At 38.4% G+C, this 21,505-nt stretch overlaps 1 protein-coding gene across 1 annotated transcript; it reads right to left on the reverse strand.

Annotated features, from left to right (window-relative positions):
* Nucleotides 1–180: 180 nt before the first annotated feature.
* Nucleotides 181–21,388, reverse strand: arhgap35b (Rho GTPase activating protein 35b). Its single transcript, XM_079606579.1, has 7 exons — nt 20,677–21,388; nt 7,537–11,507; nt 7,222–7,363; nt 6,768–6,845; nt 6,381–6,512; nt 6,087–6,192; nt 181–5,995 (listed from the first exon to the last, which is right to left on the reverse strand). Exons 2-7 carry the CDS (start codon nt 11,263–11,265, stop codon nt 5,629–5,631), a joined length of 4,554 nt encoding a protein of 1,517 aa, XP_079462705.1. The 5' UTR covers nt 11,266–11,507; nt 20,677–21,388; the 3' UTR covers nt 181–5,628.
* Between the last annotated feature and the right edge of the window lie 117 nt (nt 21,389–21,505).

Consider the following 21,505-nt stretch of genomic DNA (forward strand, 5'->3'; position numbering starts at 1 on the left):
TTACTGTCTTACAGTATTTTTGATCAAATAGATTCAAAACCATTACAAAATCTTACTGACCCCAAACTTTTGAACATTTGCCTACTCTATAACCTGACATAACATGTTATGATTGTATGTACCAAGTCCATCAGTATCTAAAGGTAACACAATGAGAAACAAAAAATTGAGAACATCATACATGTAACAAAATGTATTTATTGTTTGTTGTCATTTATTTAAAGCCCTCCTGTCCTGACCCTCTTTCATCACAGGATAAAATTTCCCCCAACTTAATTAAATACATATATTTTTTATTTATTTATCAGACTCGTTTTCTGAAATACTGAAACCAGCAAAAAACTCCCTGTATAGACCTTCGGTCATGCATGCTACCTATACTAGCCTAACACCATTAAAAAAAGCTTAAATAAGCAAGAGACTATAAGCACCGAGAATTTTTTCTTTTCTTTGTATATGAAAGAACCAATGTTTTCAATTACGTTCAACGAAAAAGCCGGTGTGTTTTGCATTTCTAACACACAACCAGGCCACCACTACAGTAATTCTGGAAAGTCCTTCAATTGAGTTTTACAAACGATACTATGTGAGCCCTGTGATATAGCCACACTGCCATCTGAATTTCTCACACGCCTCTCCAAAACGTTTTTTTTTCTCTCTCAAACTTTAACATAAAGGCTGTGTTTCTCTGCAACGTGAAAGGAAATAAAGCAACTACTCATAGCAGAAAAATCTGCTAATTCATAAAAACTAAAGGCACCAGGAAGAGGATGAAACGAGGTGGTCAAGAGTCTGGACCCTTCTCTCACAAACTAGCCAACAATCAAAAATCTCGTAGCTATGAACAGGTTATTATTACTCTTTAATTTAAATGTTCAATTATGAAACTGCGCTCATATATTCATTAAACATACCTGCTGATCAACTTACAGCCACAAGAGGGTAGCAGAACATTCATTTACAAAGAGCAAGGCTTGTTAAATTATTATGAACTGACCCTTGATATAACTTGCATTCAATAGGCCTACAGATGATCTGGGTCAGACTCTTTCCGATTACATTAATGAATTTAAAATTATGTAAAATATTCTATAGAGGCTCAACCATTCTGGTAAATTCAAGTAAAAATGTTTTGGCTGAAAGCAGCCATTAAGGGGCCAAGCACAGAGAAAGCATAGGCTAATTCACACCAGTATGGCTGTGACTCTGGGAGTATCAGACCAACGGCAACCATGAGTAATTAAATACATTTTAAGAGGAATTGAGTCAAAATCATCATAAAAAATAATAATACAATCACTAGTAATATGATTAAATGGCTTATCATATCGTACCCTTGGAATTATAAGGTTCTATCTGCATTCTGACTGGTTTTTGAGATATTGAGCTTTAAAGTTTTTGCATTCCATTCGACTGTGTAGAAAATGTTCTAAATAAAAAGTTCCAAAATGTACACAACTTAAAAAACAACATCACATAATGTAAATAAGTTGTCACAGAATAAGAATATGTGAATAACTCAATTTTGACAAAAATGTCAGATAGAACCTTATAATTCCAAGGGGACGATATTTTACCAATAGTTGGCGCTGTTACCAAACTGATGTGTGGTCAGTGTGAGGTGACAAATGACACACAATGTTTTGGGGTCAATCATAACTTTGCAGAGATACAGCCTCAGATGCAGTTTGGCATTATACCAGAAAATTCATTGATGAGAGGAACAAAACCAGTTTAATCTACCGCCAGGAAAACCATAACTTTTTGCCTGGTCAGAAGATGATCAGACTAGAATTTGATGAAAATCTGACAAATGGATTAGCCTATGTTTTAAGAGAAAATCTAAATCTGACTATGGCAAATTTGGTATCTATGTTCTCGGCCTGACCCAGGGAATATAATAAGACCAGTTTCAATAGGTAATAGGCAAAGCTAATCAAAAGCTAGTAGAAGTTTTTTTTTAAATTTAATTATAATTTGGCCACAAGGTGGCACTATCTAGAAACATTTTGAGAAACTTCAGCGCATGGTGACGATGGCACACCAAGTTTCATAACGATACGTCAATGCGTTTGTAAAACATAGCTTTTTACAAAAAAAAAACCTAAATGGCTGACGTCATTTGACATGGTGCACCAAATCTAAAGACCATTTTTGTGATTTTTTTTGGCCAAAACAGCCATTCAAAAAAAAAAAGAAGGAAAAAAAGGCAATTTTTTTTCATATCTCCGCACCACTAGGTGGCACTGGGCCGAAACTGTGCAGTTACCCTCAGGTCATAGTTGTCATAAAACACACCAATTTAGGTCATAGTTGTTATAAAACACAAATTTTGGTCAGAATATGCTATAGCGTTGAGAGATATAGCCTCACATCCATTTGGCCATGTACTTTGTCAAATTCATTTGTGGGTTATTCAAGAATGGTTTGACGAATCATCTTGAATTCCATAGATTTTTTTTGTCACCATGGTCTGATCATGATCTGGTTCGATTTTCATGAAAATCAGAGCAATGGCCTCACGGTCTAGGAGGAGTTTTAAAAAGTAGGTTTCTTGGAAATTTCAAAAATCATGATGAAAAATTACATCATAGCACCAACCGTATCATCTTGAGCCAATCAGAGGAAAACATTTATTTATTTATTAGTTATTAGCATTAACGTGAGTGCAAATTTGGACAGATTGTGATGGAAGAGGGATTGAGTTAAAGACTTAAAATTTTCCATGATAACATTTCAGACTAAACCTATCTGTGTGCCAAATTTCATAACTTTACCACAAGCGGTTCTATGGGCTGCTATAGACTCAAGAGCGGAAGAAAAATATGACAGAATAACAATAATAATAACAAGAAGAAGAAAAAAGAACACTACTATGGATACAATAGGTGCCTATACGAACCTTCAGTGCTTGGCCCCCAATTACAAGTCTGAGGAATTATTTTCCAAATTTATCAGAAAATGGCAGATCAGACTTTCCAAAACCATCACTTGTATCCCAGAATTTTGACTAAAGCTCACCTTGCAGTTTCTAGGGCAAGTTCATTTATTCAAGGTAAGTAAACTCAGCAGGACAGATATTGTGAGGCGCAGCTTCGCACACTTTGATTAATTAAATGACTCCTAATTCTGCAGCATCACACCTAATCAGGGTTTTGCCAGTATTCCATATTGTGGCTTCAACACAATGCAACAGCAGACAGAGAATAAACAAGTTCTCATGCTCAGACTTTTAGGAGATAATAAAAACAAAAAAACAAAAGTAAAGTAAAAATCATAAGAATGTCTACTTCTACAAACACTTATACTTATGATAACATTTCATGGCACTCTTGAAGGGCCTCAATTCTTGAACCATTATGATAACCATTGCAGTTACCCATCATTTTCTTGACTAATCACATTATCTTGAAGAGAAATTGCACTCTTACAAGTTTAACACATACAGATGGCTGTATCAACACCTGGACTAGCTGCTAATTCTAGAGTTTTCAAGCAGTTTGCTCAAAATCTCAATATGAAAGGAAAATAGTACACTTCAAGTAAAGTTGGGATTCTTACAGTTTTGTTCAGCCTGGTAGAAAAGCAGCAGATACACAGAATGAAGAGGATTATGAATCAAAGCATTTTCAAATCATCAAAGATTTGCCATATGGGCTATTTGTCAAGTATTTTAGTTGAATCTGACATACTTATCATCCCCAACCCCATCATCAAAATATGTACAACTGCTGTTCAACCCTCGTCAGCCATATTGCACTACTTTGGTACTTCAGCTTTTCTACCTTGGCTGGATAGAAATAGGAAGTGGCATTTCAAGCAAAATATGTTCCGGAGCAATTTCCTTCACATTAAATTTGTGGTTTAAGAGAAAAAAAAAATAAGGTAATATGGTAATATACATACAATCTATACTTGATGAATCATTGTGTCTTTATACATCATGGATTTGTCCATAAGAGTTTAAACGGAACATGAGATGGTAGAAGCAGAAGAGGCAAATTGTGTCATTCCAATTGAGTTAAATGGAGAAGACAATGTAAAACAGTTGATTTAAGGTCCACGTTAGTCAGAATTCAGGCTGTACAGGAGGTCCAAAACCATAACAGTGGACAAAAGACATTACTAATGAATACAGATTCATCAAAAGTGAACTTTAGTCCAGGATTGGGCTAAATCTGTGACCATTCCACATTCACCTTGAAAAAGTCCATTGATCTTTTAAACATGGTGACAAAAATGTAAACCAATCATTATTCATTGTCACAGTTCACAATACAGGTCTATATAAAAAGACACAAAAAGTGCTTTAGATTAAGTAAAAACGATGGAGTTCTTAAACCAGTCAGACTAGGCATCATTAAAAGGCCTTCAATATGTTTTTTTTTTTTTTTTTACTTGAGTCCAAAATTAAGGTATGACGGTTTTAAGTTGCTGATTCAGAGTCTAATGTTTAAGGGTCAGAGTAAAACTGCAGTCTCAGTAACCTCAAACCCCTCACTAGCTCTAACTGGAAGTGCATTCCCTAAAACCATGTGATATCTCTGCCATTTAAATCGCAGCCTTCAAAGAAAGGGCACATACGCTCCCATTAGGTGAATTTATGAGCAAAGATCCACAGGAGACACCTCCTTCTAGGTCACCTTCTAGGCTATCAGGTGTCAGAACTTCAAGTCTTGAAAGCAAGGAATAAAAATGTCTTCCAAAATCCATGGTACGTTTAAAGTTCGTATAACTTAAAATAGAGGCATGGGATAGAAACCAACAATGGTTGAGTGGAACACAACAGCCAGGCAAAGTGGTGAATATGGTTGCAGCTAAAGTGATTTCATTCTTCTTGAAATAAAATAGAGTAAGAGAAAAATGAAGTTAATTGTATTATTCTCAAAAAAAGAAAAGAAAAGATGAACGACTGAACAAGTGCTTCATGGTTTTCATTACTATAGTGTCCTCTATATCACAGATCCATATAGAGATGCAAAGAGAAAGAATAGAAAGAGAACATGTACTGTTGTAAAATGAATGTAAGCCTTCTACTGAGAGGAACAGATCAGGAATATTTTAAAGTCCTTCAAAACGGTTCATATCCTTCTTGATTAGAATATCTATATTCACTCCCAGGAAAATAACACCATCCCCTTCTGTAATAAACTACATGAAGGCCAGTGCAGTCTTTGTTGGTTACACACTAATAAAAAGTATGTTCATAAGCACACAGACCTTCATCTGGTGTGCGGCATGTATTAATAACTGTAGATCAGTCCTATAAAGAGTTTAGATACACGCCAATTCAAACACACCTGAACCAGATCATCAAGGTTTTGGGGTACATTAAAAATTACAGACATATATTAGAGCAGACAGGAACTAAACTCTGCATGAAGGTGGATTTCAAGGAGCAGGACTGAGCATCCCTGATGTAAGTACTGAGAGATCAGCACAAATTTTTCCACATACAACAGTGACCTAAACAAGCTACGTGTTTTTAGAGGCATTTAGATGTGTGTGTGCGCAGACTGTGTATGCAGATGTGTAAGCATGCATTGAAGTTTGTGTGTGTGTGTGTGTGTGTGTGTGTGTGTGTGTGTGTGTGTGTGTATAGTTGACTAAATAACAGGCCACATTTTCTCACAGCGTTTGTGGTTCTGCAGGGGCTGTGTGAGGGCTCTGAGGGGGAGAATGTGGTGGGGACTGCAAAAGGGGGGTAAAATGTGGGGTCGGAGGGCAGTAAGAAGGGATGGCTGTGGGGGATGGGGGCAATCCGGAGGGTACCAGTGGTCCAGGGAGTCCGAAGGGGCCAGTGGGTGACTCAGCAGGAGGCTGGTTGTAAAAGAAGAAAGCACACTGATGGATGAATGTCTCGATGATTGTCTGGTAGGTGCGCGTGGCTGTCAGGGCATCCATAGAGGTGAAGTCTGGCCGCATTAGTGTTGGCCAGAAACAGATGGAGAGATTCTCACTGGTCATTAAGTTGACTCTGTTCCACTGACTAACCCTGAGAGAAAGAAATGGGGAGATAAGTTCAAGAGTCTCTCCACTTTAACTGATCTCTAAAAGTTTGTAACTGCAGGTGGTCTGACACTCACTTGTTTAGATGGCTCATTACATATTTGAAGACATCAAAATTCTCCCTGGGAAATCGTCTTAACACATCCTTCATTGTGTGAAGCCTCTGTTCTCGATCATTAATTTCTATGCACAAAAAAAATACAAATAAACGTGATTATTCCACAGGCTTAGACAGGCACTGTGTTATTGATGACATACCCAATTTTGCTACCTTTACATGCAACATTTTAACAGTTTAGAATTCAAGTGGATGCATTTACATTATTATATTCTTCACAAATGAATTTAAAAAATGCTAAGTGAAATCTTACTGAAAGCTTCCACCAGTTCTTCCTGAGAGCTATAAGGAATCAGAGGTTCAGGCAGCTCAGAGAAGAAACTTTTCATTGCCCCAGCAACTGTGTTCACAGTGAAGTCCTTCTCCACAAGGTCCAGATTGTGGTCTAAAACAAATGAACAAAGTGAGAGTGATAGAGTGAGTTAGAGAAAGAAAGGAAGATCAAGAGCAGAACTTATCAATCAATTATTTTCAGTGTGGAATATAACAAATAGAATGAATTCATTAAAAGCTTTCACATGCTGTTAACATGCACACTATATTTAGCCATGCATGCCTTAAAACCACATAAATCCTCTGACAAAACAATTTTTGTCTAACCCACAACAATTTTGAAGTATTGAAATCCTTCTAAACTTACCCTGTTCAAACTGCCTCTGCGTGCTCTCTATCTCTGCCTTATTCCCACTTACCCTGTAGATACCCTCTGTTGTCAAACCTGAGAGAGAGATTTGATTAACAAGACAATTTCGAGGCAAGTCATCTTACCTCAAAATGGACTCTTAAGTACTAGTCACTCTACTTTAAGTGTCCAATATAATTTTACAAACTACTACATACAGGTCTAATACCGCAGCTATTAAACAAGCTCAAAAGTAAAAAGTTTTTAAATAAGTTTTCAAACTTTATTATATAAGACCATAGCTGAAACAAAGGGAACTACGTGCAATACTATGCTGTGGTGTGATTTATGACAGCTACAGCCCATTAAGCATCTAATTTTAACTGGACACTGTGATAAGGATAAGCATATATAGTTTCCTAAGCACAACTGTTATGGGGTGAGGTTGGTGAAACAGCAGCAGCAGCTGTACCTGTGGCTTCAATATAACGAATACACTTGTCAATGAAAACCGGAATAGGTCGTTCAAGGGAAACCACATTCACCAGAGGCACCCCGAAGTAGTTACTCTCCAAAGGCTTAGAGATAGAATGACGAGGCTTTGGTCTTGTTTTCTACAAACAGCAAGACAAATACAGATTTTTATGACAATTATACAAGACACCTTTAATGAAGCCTTAAAAGCTTCCAAAGCTAAAAAAAAATATTAATTAAAATATCAAAATAAATGCTAAAAACAGACGAGAATACTTTAAAAAGCCATGTAAAATAAATAAATAAATCTTACTTTGCCTGGTCGGCGAAGACTTTTCAGTATGTTCCTCTTTTTAGGATCTTCTCCTTCTTCATTGAGTATGTCTGTCTTCAGTGCTGAAACATCATCGTCTTTTGACCTTGTGAGTGTGCCAATCTCATCATCGCTACCAATGGAAAAACTAGTGCGGAAACTGCTGAACTTCCCCAGACGTTTGGAACGGTCACGGTAGAGCCGTGGCTTTACCCTTGCTGCTGAAAATTTGCGACGTCTCTCCAACGAGCTGCCATCTCCTTCACTGTCTGAACCATTGCCTCCTCCATTAGAATGGATCCGATTGGAATTGCGGATGGTAATAATTTTGCCCTGTGTGCTGTCATGTGGCACAGAATATATGCTGTCCTCGTAGCTGGGGCGTGGCTTAGAGACAGCATCCATTGGCTCAGCATAGTCTGAAGGATCGTAATCTCCTCCTAGAGGCCACGTCACATTGGATGTAAGTGAACGCCGATGGCTGACTGCATCTACATACGGGTTGAAATTTGGTTTTCTAAGGTCAAATGTGACACTAGGCTTGGGTCTCACTTGTGGAGGAACTTTATTATTTAGCTTGTTTTCAAAGGTGCTAAGGTCAGAGATCACAGAGAATGTGTCACCTGAGTCCAGGTCAGGCAGTTTGAATCCACCATGAGAGGTGAGTGTACCATCATGGTAAGGCGGGGAAGCTTCCATGTCTTCCTCAGAATCTAACAGCATTGTGACAGGGCTTGGGGAGCCACAGTGTGGTGAATACACATTCTCATTTGTACTACTGGCTTCTGCAATGTTTTCATACATATGACTGGCCTCAACAATGGTTCTCTTTTCTAATACCTCTGTGAAAAATTGCTCCAATAGGTCTAGTTTGTGAAGTCCTCCAACAACTCCACCAGGGCCACAGACAATACTGCAAAACCGTCCCTCTAGTTCATGGGCTAGTTCTTCACCTTGGACTAACATCTCATGAGCAGACTCAGAGTCCAGAAGCTCAGTCCGGGTTTCTCCCACTGCAAGCAGCTGTACTGGTATGATGTCCTGAACCTCACACAAAAAGGCACACAGGGTTTCAAAAGAAGCCTTGCGGCTAGCAGAGTATACAGCGATGTAGCCATGGACCAGCCGACTCTTACGAGTGGCAAAAGAAGAGTGGTATGACAGTAGGGACAACTCAATTGTATGCTTGTGTCCACCAATTGTTTGTTCAAGCAGCACTGAAGTGCCACTTGTTTGGGGAGAGGTCGGCTTGCAATGCTGAGGAAGCAGGAATGGAGCAAGAAGTTGATCAATGTCGTAGGAGTCTCCACACATTAGGCACAAGACAATACGTAATTCAACCTCTGGGCTCTGGTCCTGCTGTAAGTCTCGAATACAAGGAGGCAGCGGAGGTGCAGGTGGAGAACAGCTACGAAATGTAGAAGTCCTCCTTGTTTCAAGTAGAACCTTTAAAACCTGGTTGATCTGCTTTTCATTCACATTTCTCCCATAGCCAGTGCCTGGGGAGGCAGGTTCCAGGTAGTTACAATGCAGTTTTATGGCTACCTGCTGACCCTGTGAGATTAATGCTTGAGCAGTCTCACCACCAATGTCACCCAGTCCTCCAACACCCCTTTTGGTTACTAATAAGAGTGACAGGGGAAGCTGAGCCATATGGTTGTCCCTTCTGCCAAGTGTGGACTCTCGCAACTTCTCAATACTTTCTACAACATATGACAAGGACTCTTTTGAATTGTATAAACACAGGCATCCATGAGGAGTAAATGTGGATGTATGAAACGAATTAACAGGAAGTTTAACATTGCCTTCAATTGGCCGAAGGACAAGTTCATACATTCTACCTTCAAGCACATAATGATCATCATTGGTACACAATGCCCGAATCTCATTGGCTAATTCTCTAGCAAGTCCGTCTTTTCCCAGTATAACAAGATTGATCCTATCTACTTTCCCATCAATCAAATGGGTCTTTCCAAAGGAAGGGTATTGTTTTGGGAAGCACGAAACAAGTATTTGCTCAATTTTAAGGTCAAAACAGTGTGGGCAGTTCGGGCATGTTTCCTTTGTAGGATGATACACAAAATGGATGTGTTTCAGCACTAAAGCGTCCCTTTCAGCTTGCAATTTCTGAAGTGCCTTGAAGCGTTGTTCTTCGCCTAACACTTCTTGAATTGCTCCCATTTTCTCTTTACTAGGTTTGGCATCCAGCTCAAGTTCATAGAAGAGTTCAGAGTACTCTAGCAAAAGCTCCTGAAAATCTTCTTTTGCCCTGTCTATGATTGCTTTCTGGTGCCGGTTATAAATGTCCAAATATTCTGGCTCTTCAAGCCACTGGTAGAAGTCTTCGTTCATGATGAAGCTTCGGGCCTCCTCCCAGGGTTTGCCAGGGGTAACGAAAGGGGAAGATGCTAATTTTGCCTTGAACTCATGACGCATCTGGGCACGTTTGCATTCATTGCGCAAGTGTTCAAGGTGTGCATCAAAGATTATTTCAGCAGCCGTGGTGTCTAGCACATCAAAGGGGATGCGCTCATCCTCCATGTTATCAAGATGTGGTGTGTCCTCCCATGGCGCATCGTCCAGTACCACAAACCAATGATCAAAGTCTTTTTTAGACTCAAGGACCTTTTGGACCCCAGACCAACTCAAATGCTCGATTTCATCCAGCTCGGACACCAAGCTACTTAAGGCGAGTGGAAGAGCGCTCAAGTATGCTTTACGACGCTTTTCAATATGCTCCTGTTTTAGCCGGTGAATATGTTGTTGAAATAGCTTCTTAGCTTTCCCTGTACCTTCTAAAAATACATACTCCTTGTATTCAGGTGAAGTCTGCATTCGTCGGCTGATGTTGGGCCACGTTTCATTGTGATTCTTTACAATGTGGTTTACCAACCACTCATAGCGGTCTTTTGCAGATGCAATCAGTTGGCTCTGGTGTTTCAATGCCTCAAAGTAAGGTATGATCTTGGGCTTACCTCTTCCCTTATCAATGAGCTGTATCAAGGTAAGGAAAGCCAAGTCAACATTGACATTGGACCGTGCCGAAGTCTCAACAACTTGCAAGTTCTTTTTTGTAATGGCAAATGTATGAGAATCCTTGATATATCGCTCCACACCCTCATCACACTTAGTGAGAACCAGCACAATAGGCTTTTTTGTCTTGCTTAAGTGATTGTACAAGTTAGTGACAAATTTCATTTGATCATCAATGTTTCGGTTCATACCACGACTGACATCAACACAAAGCAGAAAGCCATCCACCTGCAACTTGCCTTCGGGCATTTGCTTCTGTTCGAAATCTTGCTCCAGTCCCAATTGATCAGTGCAGAAGTACATGAGCTTTTCAGCAGAAGCCAGTTTGGTGGATGCAGCTCTTTTGATGTAGGGCTGTAAGGCTGTGCTGCGATGGGGCTGGAACGTCTGGTCATCAATGAATTCTGTCTGCTCAACCACATGCATCCTGCAGTCTGCACCATCTTCCAAAACTCTCCCCACCTCTCCCCAAAACAGGAAATGGTCATTGTTGACAACCCGGCCACCGAAGTCACTGGTACTTAGCACAGAAGTGTGATCAAGATGGAAGTCGTCTGCACTAGGGCGGACAAAACGGTTACAAAGGCAGGATTTGCCAACTCCACATTGCCCTTTCTCCTTCTCAGTTCCCGACAGGCCAACAACAACAAGGTTGTAGATAGGCATTCGGGATTCTTGCTTTTTAGCCATCATCATCGTACATAGGCATTCATCTTGCCATTCCCCAAAGGTTGGCAGAGGCAGACTCTTTAAAATGTGTCCATAAAATGTTGAAAGCAGGGCCCTGTATTTGATTTACAATTGAGGCTTTAGTTCTGATGTTTCAATCATCCTTGTTTCAGGTCAAGAAAGTGGCTTGCATTTTTGGCCATATTAGAGGGGACTAATGAGAGATAAGCAGGGGGGCATGGAGAAGTGAAGAAGGAATTGGGGCTAACCTAAATGAGAAAGGGAGAGAGAAAGAATGAACCAATTATCAGCAAAATCCTGTGCTTTGCTTGCCTAAAAGGAAACATTTTAAGAAAATATAAAGCTTCTTTAATAATTATTACATATATTAAAATATTAAATTAACACAGTAACCCTGTAATCCTACATTAAACATCATATCCCTTTAAGTGCCTAACAATCTACATTAAGAATCTCAATAATGTTTCTAATAATGTATAATATTGTTTCTTCAATAATGCTAATTTTTGATTATTACAAATCAATTTCTGATTATGGATCATCAGATTGATTCTTATATTGATCTATTCCTATGCTAGCAAACCTACACTACATTATGTGAATACTAAAAACTAGGTAGACAACATAGTTTACTTCAAAATCACTCTACAATCACAATTCACAATCTACTTAAACTTAGCTTCATGAATTACATGATGTTCCGTATATTTGTGTTTAGTTAATGATTTGCTATTGTTGCACAATTCCCCAAATACCACTTAAAATCAGTGTGCATAATATAATTTTAAAATCTAGACATTTTTAGAGAAATGTCAGATTGTTTCAATGACAAAACTGTTAGATCCTTCCAACACACCAGGAATGTTGGAACCAGTATTTTTACACCTGTTTTGTCTGGTATTCAAAACCAGTCAAGAGGGTTTTGTCTGATACCCAAAATATTGAGATTGACTGATCTCAAGAGATTGACAGAGGAACACATGAATAGAAAGAGTTGAAATCACTATGTTCATCATCAATGTTTAAAATTTTGGCGTAATGGCATTGGGAGAATCTAAATTAAAATAGAAGACATTTACAGCAAAGTCATATCTATCAATAAGAGGTGTAACAGATTGTTGTTGATCCGTGATACATACGGACCAGGCACTACAGTTCAACGTGCATTCCATTCGAAGATTGGTTGCAAATCTTAGGCTAACCATTGAATGAAAGTTGATCATTTCCATGTTTCTAAGTCTTGCTAATATTTTGCACTGTTTTCTGTGCACACAACATTTTTGCAAAATAGTGTTGGGAAACACTCTTCAAATTACCTTGCTTAATCGACCATCGATACCTTTTATCGATTAAATTATTGACAATTAATCAATCGTCGATTAATCGTTAGCATCCCTAGTACTTATGTGGTTGCTAGGGTGTTCATTCCAAATTACTACATTCAGGTTCTAGATATGGATCAAGTTGTATAATATTTAATTAAACAACACTACATGCAAAAAGCTGAAATAAAACTGAAATAATTGTAAAAAAACCGGCAAAATGTAAATTTCGCTTCCTATTGAACTCCAGCAATTAGGGGTAAACAAGTTTGCTGACCACTGAACAAGTGGCAAACACTCGTGACCACTAGTGGCAAACAGTTAGAGTTTAAAATTTGATAACTTCAAAGTAATTAAAGAGCATGATCTTATAGCAAGCACTTGTAAACCAATGAGAACTGGTGAACAGTATCAACCGAATTTATTAATTTATTTCTTTATCTATCTCTGTATCATTTAAATTACAATAGCCAATATTTTAGTTGTTGTGCTCTTTTCATGATGCATTTTCTGTCATTTTGTAGCTTGACAGCCCCAGTACTAATCAATTTACATTATACTGAAAAGAGAGAGCAAAACATTCCTAAATTCTCCTAGTGTTTCACTGAAGAAAAATGTATACGTTTTCTTAAATAATTTCCATTTTGGGGTGAACCGTTATCAAGGGCCTTGTCACTTATGTAGTTTGATCATTATTAAAATAAAACTTATTTAAATTATTTCTTTAAAATAATTGATCCCATTTGCAGCAACTTAATTCATCACTTAATTGGTGCTGTATCAAGTATTTGAAGTAACAATTACATTCAGGCAAGTGCACAGATAGAACCCCAAGTGGTGCTCAAGCTCCGGCCCTTTTGGAATCTGATTAAATAAGTGCCCTTTTTTCCCCAAGACATTTTATAGTTTAGTTAGTGTTTAAATTTGGCCCATAGCATCAATCCTTACTCAATTCTTAGGGTGTGCCTGACAACTTATTCTCAATTCTGTGAGACTGCACACTCTGCAGAGCAGGCAAGGAGCACTGACATATCCCAGACCTGATTTTATTGGTGACAGACAGGTAACGATCGTGTTTGCCCTAAACTTCAACACTGTTTGTCACCGCTGTAAAATTAAATGGATAGTTCACTTTAAAATTAAAATTCTGTCATCATTTACTCACCCTCAAGTTGTTTCAAACCTGTATTCATTTATTTCTTCTGCTGAACACAAAGAAAGATATTTTGAAGAATGTCAGTAACCAAACAGTAGTCTGTACCCATTGACTTCCATAGTATTTTTTTTTTCCTACTATGGAAGTCAATGGGTACAGACTACTGTTTGGTTACTGACATTCTTCAAAATATCTTTCTTTGTGTTCAGCAGAAGAAATAAATTAATACAGGTTTGAAACAACTTGAGGGTGAGTAAATGATGACAGAATTTAAATTTTAAAGTGAACTATCCCTTTAAACCACTATTAAAAATAGAAGTCGCCGATAGCGGATTTTACAGATAACGATAACTAGGTTGGACCACACTGGCCGATAACAGATTAATCAACAGATAGTTTTTTTAATTGGATACTGAATGAAAAGAAAACATAGCAGCCCAAGTAAAATATGCAGAACTTTATTACAAAAATAAAAAAACATTACTGAACCATGAAAATGTACTGTACTTTATAAATGAAATAAATATATAAATATATGTATCTCTATATGAAGCATACAGACTATATCATATGGCACCTATTTTATCCCTTTTAACAAGATGTAAAATAAGTCTCTGATGTCCCCATGTGTGTATGTGAAGTCTTAGATCAAAATAGCCCACATATCTTTTTTAATAGCATGTTAAAATTGCAATTTTTTGGAGGTGAGAGGTTTTGTGTCTCTTTATATGCAAATGCACTGTTGCTCCTGGCAAGAAGATGGCGGAGCTTCAAGAGCTGGTAGGACATTCTCCTCTCAAGCAATGGTAATGTCAGAACAGAAACTGTCAGTAGCCGTGTTCATTTCGTCTCGTAGTTCGACAATAATGGCAGAAAACATATGCTGTATGGAGATAGAACAGATATAGTTTTGCTTAATTACGTTTATAGCGTATTTGTAATTTTGCTTTTATCCACTATTAGTACAAGCCTGTTGTACCATCCGAACCCCATCCATAAGATCACCAAAAATTTACTGACGAGTTTAATGAAGTTTATTGTACTTCGTCAGTTTTCACTCCAGGAAAACCACGCAAGAGCTGAATAAAACACAGAACAAGTAGTGCGTATTAAAGTCTTATCCATAATCTCTCTCTCTACCTTGCATTATCATCAACATACACAGCGAATTACACAAAAACACTTGTTACAACTAAAAGTAAACAAATATATACAGACCTTTTCTGGGGTGTTTAATAAACTGATAAACTTTACATCCGTAAAACAACTCCTATGAACTGTAAAAAGGTGTGCGCTCTCCCTTCCATTACTGCCGTGACCAGTAGGCCTATCGTTCTGGAGACCATAAGCTGGCTCAATAAGCTGAACAGTTGGTACAGATCTATCCTCAAGTAACAACTTTTTAGCAAAGCCTGCTTTGTACGGACCCTCGTTCACATGGAAGTCTGGTGTAAAATGATTTGTGCAAACATATAAACGCATTAAGGTAAATTGGGGGGCACACCCCTCAGATGTCGGGATTAAATAATGACTGCCGTGTTCATTCTTACATCCAACAACACACCTAAATCGCTTAGGAAACATTCTTGTCTTCACCTGCTCCGGCATCAAGACAATGGCGGACTGTGTACAGCTCACTCAGGGCGGGTCTATGCTAAAACGGCAGTGTCCGTCAACAGTCGTGGGAGAGGCCTGTGCAAAGTAGTCACTTTGCCCAGAATCTGCAAACGGCTTGTTCTGAGACAGTGCTTATGGGTGAAATGTTATCATTATAGGGTGGTTGATGTGTAATATGTATACACACTGCCAACACACATTTTTGTTCAAACACCATGCAAAAATTAATTTTGCACAATAGGTCCCCTTTTAAAGCCATAGAAAAACAAATATTTAGCTGAAAAAATGCACAATATTCCAGCATAGGGTGAAGTCGATATGCACATTAACAACGATTTGGGACAAATATCATGTAATTTAATGGAAAACTATGTGAGTGGCGCTCTATGTGGCACGGCAGCATTTTGAACAGCTCAGTCGTAGCTGGGCACTGTCGGTGTGTGTACCCTCAAAACAATGTTTGAAATTTAAAGAACTGAAATTGTATGCGTTTCTGATTTGTTTATATGTTTCTGTCAGATGCTATAAACATATCAATTTGCTTTTCAACGTCACTAGTGAAAAAGCATATGCAAATAGCCTTGTGCAAGGTTGGAAATGCTACCAAAATTAACAAAAATGCCCCCAATATTCAAGATAATAATTGCACTTCTAGGAGTTCTTGTATTTTGTGTTTGTAACATAATTAAAAATCCTGCATTGCTGGTCACCAGGAAAAGGCATGCTTTGCATGATGTGGACCAAATACACCAGTTCAGTTTTCCTTGAGAACAGCATGCAATATCACATGAGCAAGAGTGCCATTTTCTCAAATATCAGCATGATTACAAATGTGATATTTAATACCAGGTTATTAAACAACAAGTTTAATATGTGAATACATTTTTTTTGACACAACGTAGTCAATTTTTACTGTTTCTGTTCTATTCTGCCAACTAAAATATTTACAAACCAAGCTATAAAGTGGCACAACGAAGGCTGTCCCAATTCGTAGGCTCCTCCAAATGCGCCCTTCATTTCCAGTGAAATAAAGGATACAACAGATGGATTCTTCGCGGCCTTGCCTACCCCAGAATTAATTGCGTGCCAGTGATGACAGTTTTTTTTTTTTTAGAGAAATTGGCGAATTACACTTTTAAACGCAAGTATTGCGTTTCAACTTGCTCAAATAGCCAATGAAACATAAAAAACCCTTTAAAGCGGTTCAAGTGTTGACATATCTTACTAAGATGTGATAGTTTATACTCTTTATTATACAGAAATGGACCATGGTGAACATATTTAGACAGTTTGTGAATCCTGGTGGAGCAGAGAGGTAAAGGTCTCCAAGAAGCAGCAGCGAAATGTAGCAAAATTACTCAGTCAGTTTTATAAATAATTTTAGTTGTAGTTTTGTCTTTGTTAACTTAGCTAAGCATTAAACTGCTAGCAAATGTTAGCAGTAACACCCCATTACTATAGTCTTTAAAAGCATATCAGTTAAAAAGTATCAGAAAATACATATATTATGTAAGAATTGTACCTACTTTCTCACAAACACATGATTTTACATTTTTCATTTTCCGATACAAATGCCTTGAAGGTGTTTTTGTTAAAGTGCCCCTATTATGCTTTTTTAAAGTTTCGGAGTCTCCCACAACAGGTTTACATGCATCAAAGGTAAAAAAAAAACTGTTTAATTTTCTCATAATATACATTTGCACATCACCAGATTTTCAATGATTCTCAAACGACTCGCCAGATGAATCAATCTCTCTAAATCCCTCCTTTCCGCGAGATACTCTGCTCTGATTGGCCAGACAGCTCAGTCAATTGTGATTGGTTTACCGCGTACAGTATACGTAGAAAACAAAAACACGACACCCATTGCCACAACAACGTCAGCTCTGCATGTCCTGAGGCTTCCAACCATAGACAGTACGAGAAATGGACACAGCGACCGCATAGGTTTTAACGGAGAAAAGTGAAGTCAATTAGAAGCACACACTTCCTGATGGCTGAGCGTACTGCGCAGGCTCAAACTGAGCTTGACAACGTAGATGTGACGTGTAAGTCTTCTAGAAGCAGTGCCAAAAGAAAACTGAATAATTCCCTTCTGAATCTTGCAGAGACGGAGAGTGCGAGTAGGAGCTGTCCATGAGCTAGCAGCAGGATCAACTTTATGACTCTCTGTGCTTCTCCCTTGACTTTATGCCTCCACGTCCCCCCGATTGCTTGCGAGCTTCTCCATCTGTCTATACGGTAATTTCTCGACTGTGCGACAGAGTCGCGTGGTTATGACGCAATCATTAGCCTATTTTTACAAAAACTGCCTTTACGGGGCCATACCGTGAGATACAAGGTAGTGGAGCCTTTTAAACATTGTCGTGTTTCTTTATAAATAAATAATGGAAAAATGTAGTCTTTAAACACCTCAGATGTAAAGTTATTCGCTGTCAAATTGACGCTAAAATGAATGGGAGTCAATGGAATGCTAACAGCAGGTGATGTTAATCAATGGCGGCCCCCCGGGGAAGCTTCAGTTTCCGGCGGATGGATTACCCCCTTGCTTCAAACACCGAAAACTAAAGACAGTAACGAACAATGACGTCGATTTTACCATATTAATGCGAGCGCGAATCCGATTATTAAACATGGGAATAAGTAGTTATTCAACCCGAACCTTCATCACAAGGACGACTCGAGCAGGACTTTGCTACTCAGTTTGAGGTACATTATGAGATGTTGCAACTAATTCCTCAGCATTAACAAGTGCATGTCCATCAATCGATTATTTTACTTGTACTAATTTATTTAGAGTTTTTTTTATTATTATATTGCAGTGAACACGTGGAAACTGTATCAATGACAGTGCATGTATGCAATGTATACATTAGCCGAGCTCTAGCGTGAATGACTAATGTAACAAACGTTGGTAAGACAAATCTTGCACCATGCTTAATCTTTCCTCAAAGTAGTGAGAAAGACTATCTGCATTAATAGATTTAGATAATAGTGTCCCACAACTGATTAGCAGAAGTATTTCAGTTAGACAGTAATAATGTGAGTTAGCCAGTCAGCAGGAGACCTACATAATATAAAACTCAAAACTGAAGTATTTTGAACACCATCTTTCAAGAGCAAGCGGTTTGCGAATCCTGCATTTAACTCCAAGATTTGAGAAGCAGTCGTCAGTAAAATAAAGGGAACACAGGGAAAGTTTAGGATTATACTGCTGTGATATCGTGGTAAAGATGAATTTTAACCACTGATTCTTCACATGCTCAAAATTGGCTTTACCTTCACATTGTAGAGCACAGCGTCTTCTCGACATGATGCTGTCCAGGAATCAGCTGCAGTGTTTGAGGTTTCAAGTATTCCCTGGTATCTGTGTGTGCAGTAAGTGGGCACAATATGCTAATGTTTCATCTTGACGCCACGACGAAACGGCTTATGACTCGTTTGAAAAACGATTCATTTCATTGACTCAGTCGACTCTTAATTTTTAAAGACAATAACTATATATGGTGCACTTTTGGATTTAAAACTTTGCAGGATGTTTTCATTCACTTAGAAGCGAGCATGTTACACACTACATGAAAGGTCATTTTAAAAAATCCATAATTGGGGCCCTTTAAGTTTGTAAAGTACTACATTATTGATAATTTAAAAAAAGTTTAATTGACACTGAATTATGTAAAATTGTAAAAAAAATAAAAATATATATTTTTTTATACAATTTAAATAACTGAATTGAATAACAGGGTGGACAAAATAATAACAAGGTTGAACAGGTTATAAAAAATTGGATGGATTGATGATTTCCTATCACTCACATTCAACCAATTACAAAATTACTTTTATTTGTGCTGGATTTTGATAGGAAACAATCTGTAAAACATTACCAAATAATTTGTATGTGCACTACTACACAACTTGAAACAAATTACTTTCACAATCACTATGTAGACTCTAAATGACCACTGGACAATCAGACCTAAAATCAGCCACTGTACCATGTCTGAGCAAAAATGTATATATGTGGTGATATGTGGTGGTTCAAATGCTGTAAAAAATTGTCACAGTTTTAAATCAAATTTAATATGCTAGGCCTAGTTCAAATTGTATTATTTATCATGAATACATCTTTAAAATGTATAGTTCCACATTTTAAGGCAGTAATATCATGATCTTTACTGGGGACACAAAAGGCCCTGAATCCCACAACACATTGTCATAATGTAATAGGCTACTTTGAATTTAAATAAAATAAATGTAGATTATGTTCAAACACAATAAGGTGGTTGTTTTGCAACAAGGTTGAGACAGCTCTGTTTATAACAGTACACCTGCTGGTGAAGAAGTGACAGAAAAAAAGTACACACATGGAAGAGACAGAAATATATCAGGGAAAATGAAGAGAATAAAAGGGAAAATGGCAGTGAAGGTGCATTTTGCATGGGCCCTAAGGATTTTAACCTTTTTTATGTGATGGCCATACAAAAAAAATAGGGTTGTCCATGGTTCCAAAATTGTTGTGGGTATATGAGATGGCTTGGATGAGTGTGAGATTTCCCAGTCCAGCCCTGGCTGTAGCCCACTGTGTTGTGTTGTTAGACACTGAGAAATATATGGCTAACATACATAAAACGCTGTCTTGGCTGTATGTGTATAGAATAAATAAAGACATCACGGCACACTCTTCAAGAATAATACACATCTGAAGTTCTGAACCCTAAAGAAAGCAACTGATAAAGGATTTAATCATTACAGCCAATAGGCCTAGCATAGCCTAAGCAAGAAATGCCAGCTACGTAATGCGTCATGGTTCAGAACTGCCTTTCTACGAGCGGCTCAGCTGTCTGTTTGTTAGGCTACTGCAGTCTGCAACAGAAATTACACTCAATTGCCTGTAACATTTTCCCTACGTAGCCTATATAAAACATGATATGCCGTTAATCCCGTTATAATAAATTAGTGCGAGTCGTTACCATATCCTACAATTAAATGCTCTGTGATTCTGTCCAGCGTTACATAGCAACTAACAAGGTGCACATCACGTGAGAAAATAGTCTGCCAACTTATAACATTCTGAGATTGTAAGAGCGCAAGATAAATCCGTTTTCAAAGCAACCAAGTCGCTGCATGCAGACAGCAATCACTTTTATTTAAACGTACAATTTGCCTTCGGTAGCCTACTACTCTCCTCCTTATTTAAAGACACTCGTTTTAGACTCGATGTCTTCAACGTCTGAAAAATGTCACGTTGTTGCCGGCGACACAGACTATACTTTGCTCGCAAATATTGATTTTAATGAAATACCGGGGAGAATACATACATACCAGTGCCTTTCTCCGTCCTCCCTTTTCCTTCTAAATCCCTCTTCCAGGCCAGCGGGAGAAGGCTTACAAACCGGCTCGGCCAATGTTGTTAGAAACCAGAAAGAAAGGAAAACAAAAGACTACGCAAAAAGCCGAGGACATTAAATTCCTTGGGGACTCTTTGATTGTGGCTTGACAGACTACCAGTTTCCAAGGGGTATTTTTGTCAGACGCAACTTACTGATCTCGCGTTAGTAGGCTATGGAAAGGGCTGGGAAAATCCACCGACGGCTAAACATATCCAAACAAAGAAATGTCCTTTCTTGGAGGCCAGTCGTTTCCGTGCGGGAAAAAGGTTTGTTTTAATGTCTTCCTCCGGCCCAAGCACGTTGGTTTCGGTCAATTATAATGCCCTTTGTTGTGGCCATAAAATGCCATCGTGTGCAGGCAGCATGCAACGATGCCTTAACACTGAGACACAACATCCAGTTTTTCGAAGCCAAATCTCGAGCAATATGGGCCACGCATGTCTTTAAATGTTAAGATATATATGTGCGTGTGGGTGAAAGTGGTTGTCCAAGGCTCCCAATAATGGCGGTCCATCCGCCCGAACCCAGCTCTGAGTCTGCCCTCTTTCGCTCTCCTTTTTTGAGGATAAAAGAGGGTTACTGAGACAGCCGAGACTCGCCCAGTGGCGCATGGACAACAGCACAGCGCTGAGCCAATTACAAGAGCCGAGCTCGAGCGCGCGCACGCGGAGGCAGGCCCGAGCTAAAGGAGAAGCAGCATCCTTTCATGGACAGAGAGTGATTGATGTTGTTGCAGATTATTGTGATAATATAAAACATTC

Source organism: Phoxinus phoxinus, assembly GCF_949152265.1.
Source record: "Phoxinus phoxinus genome assembly, chromosome: 3".
Classification (NCBI taxonomy): Eukaryota; Metazoa; Chordata; class Actinopteri; order Cypriniformes; family Leuciscidae; genus Phoxinus; species Phoxinus phoxinus.

Excerpts from the sequence above, each read along its gene's own strand:
- arhgap35b (XM_079606579.1), bottom strand. The coding sequence starts at position 11,265 with ATGATGATGGCTAAAAAGCAAGAATCCCGAATGCCTATCTACAACCTT. Across the intron at positions 6,193-6,380 it reads AGAACTGGTGGAAGCTTTCA|AAATTAATGATCGAGAACAG; the intron begins GTAAGATTTCAC and ends TTTTGTGCATAG. Across the intron at positions 5,996-6,086 it reads GTAATGAGCCATCTAAACAA|GGTTAGTCAGTGGAACAGAG; the intron begins GTGAGTGTCAGA and ends TCTTTCTCTCAG.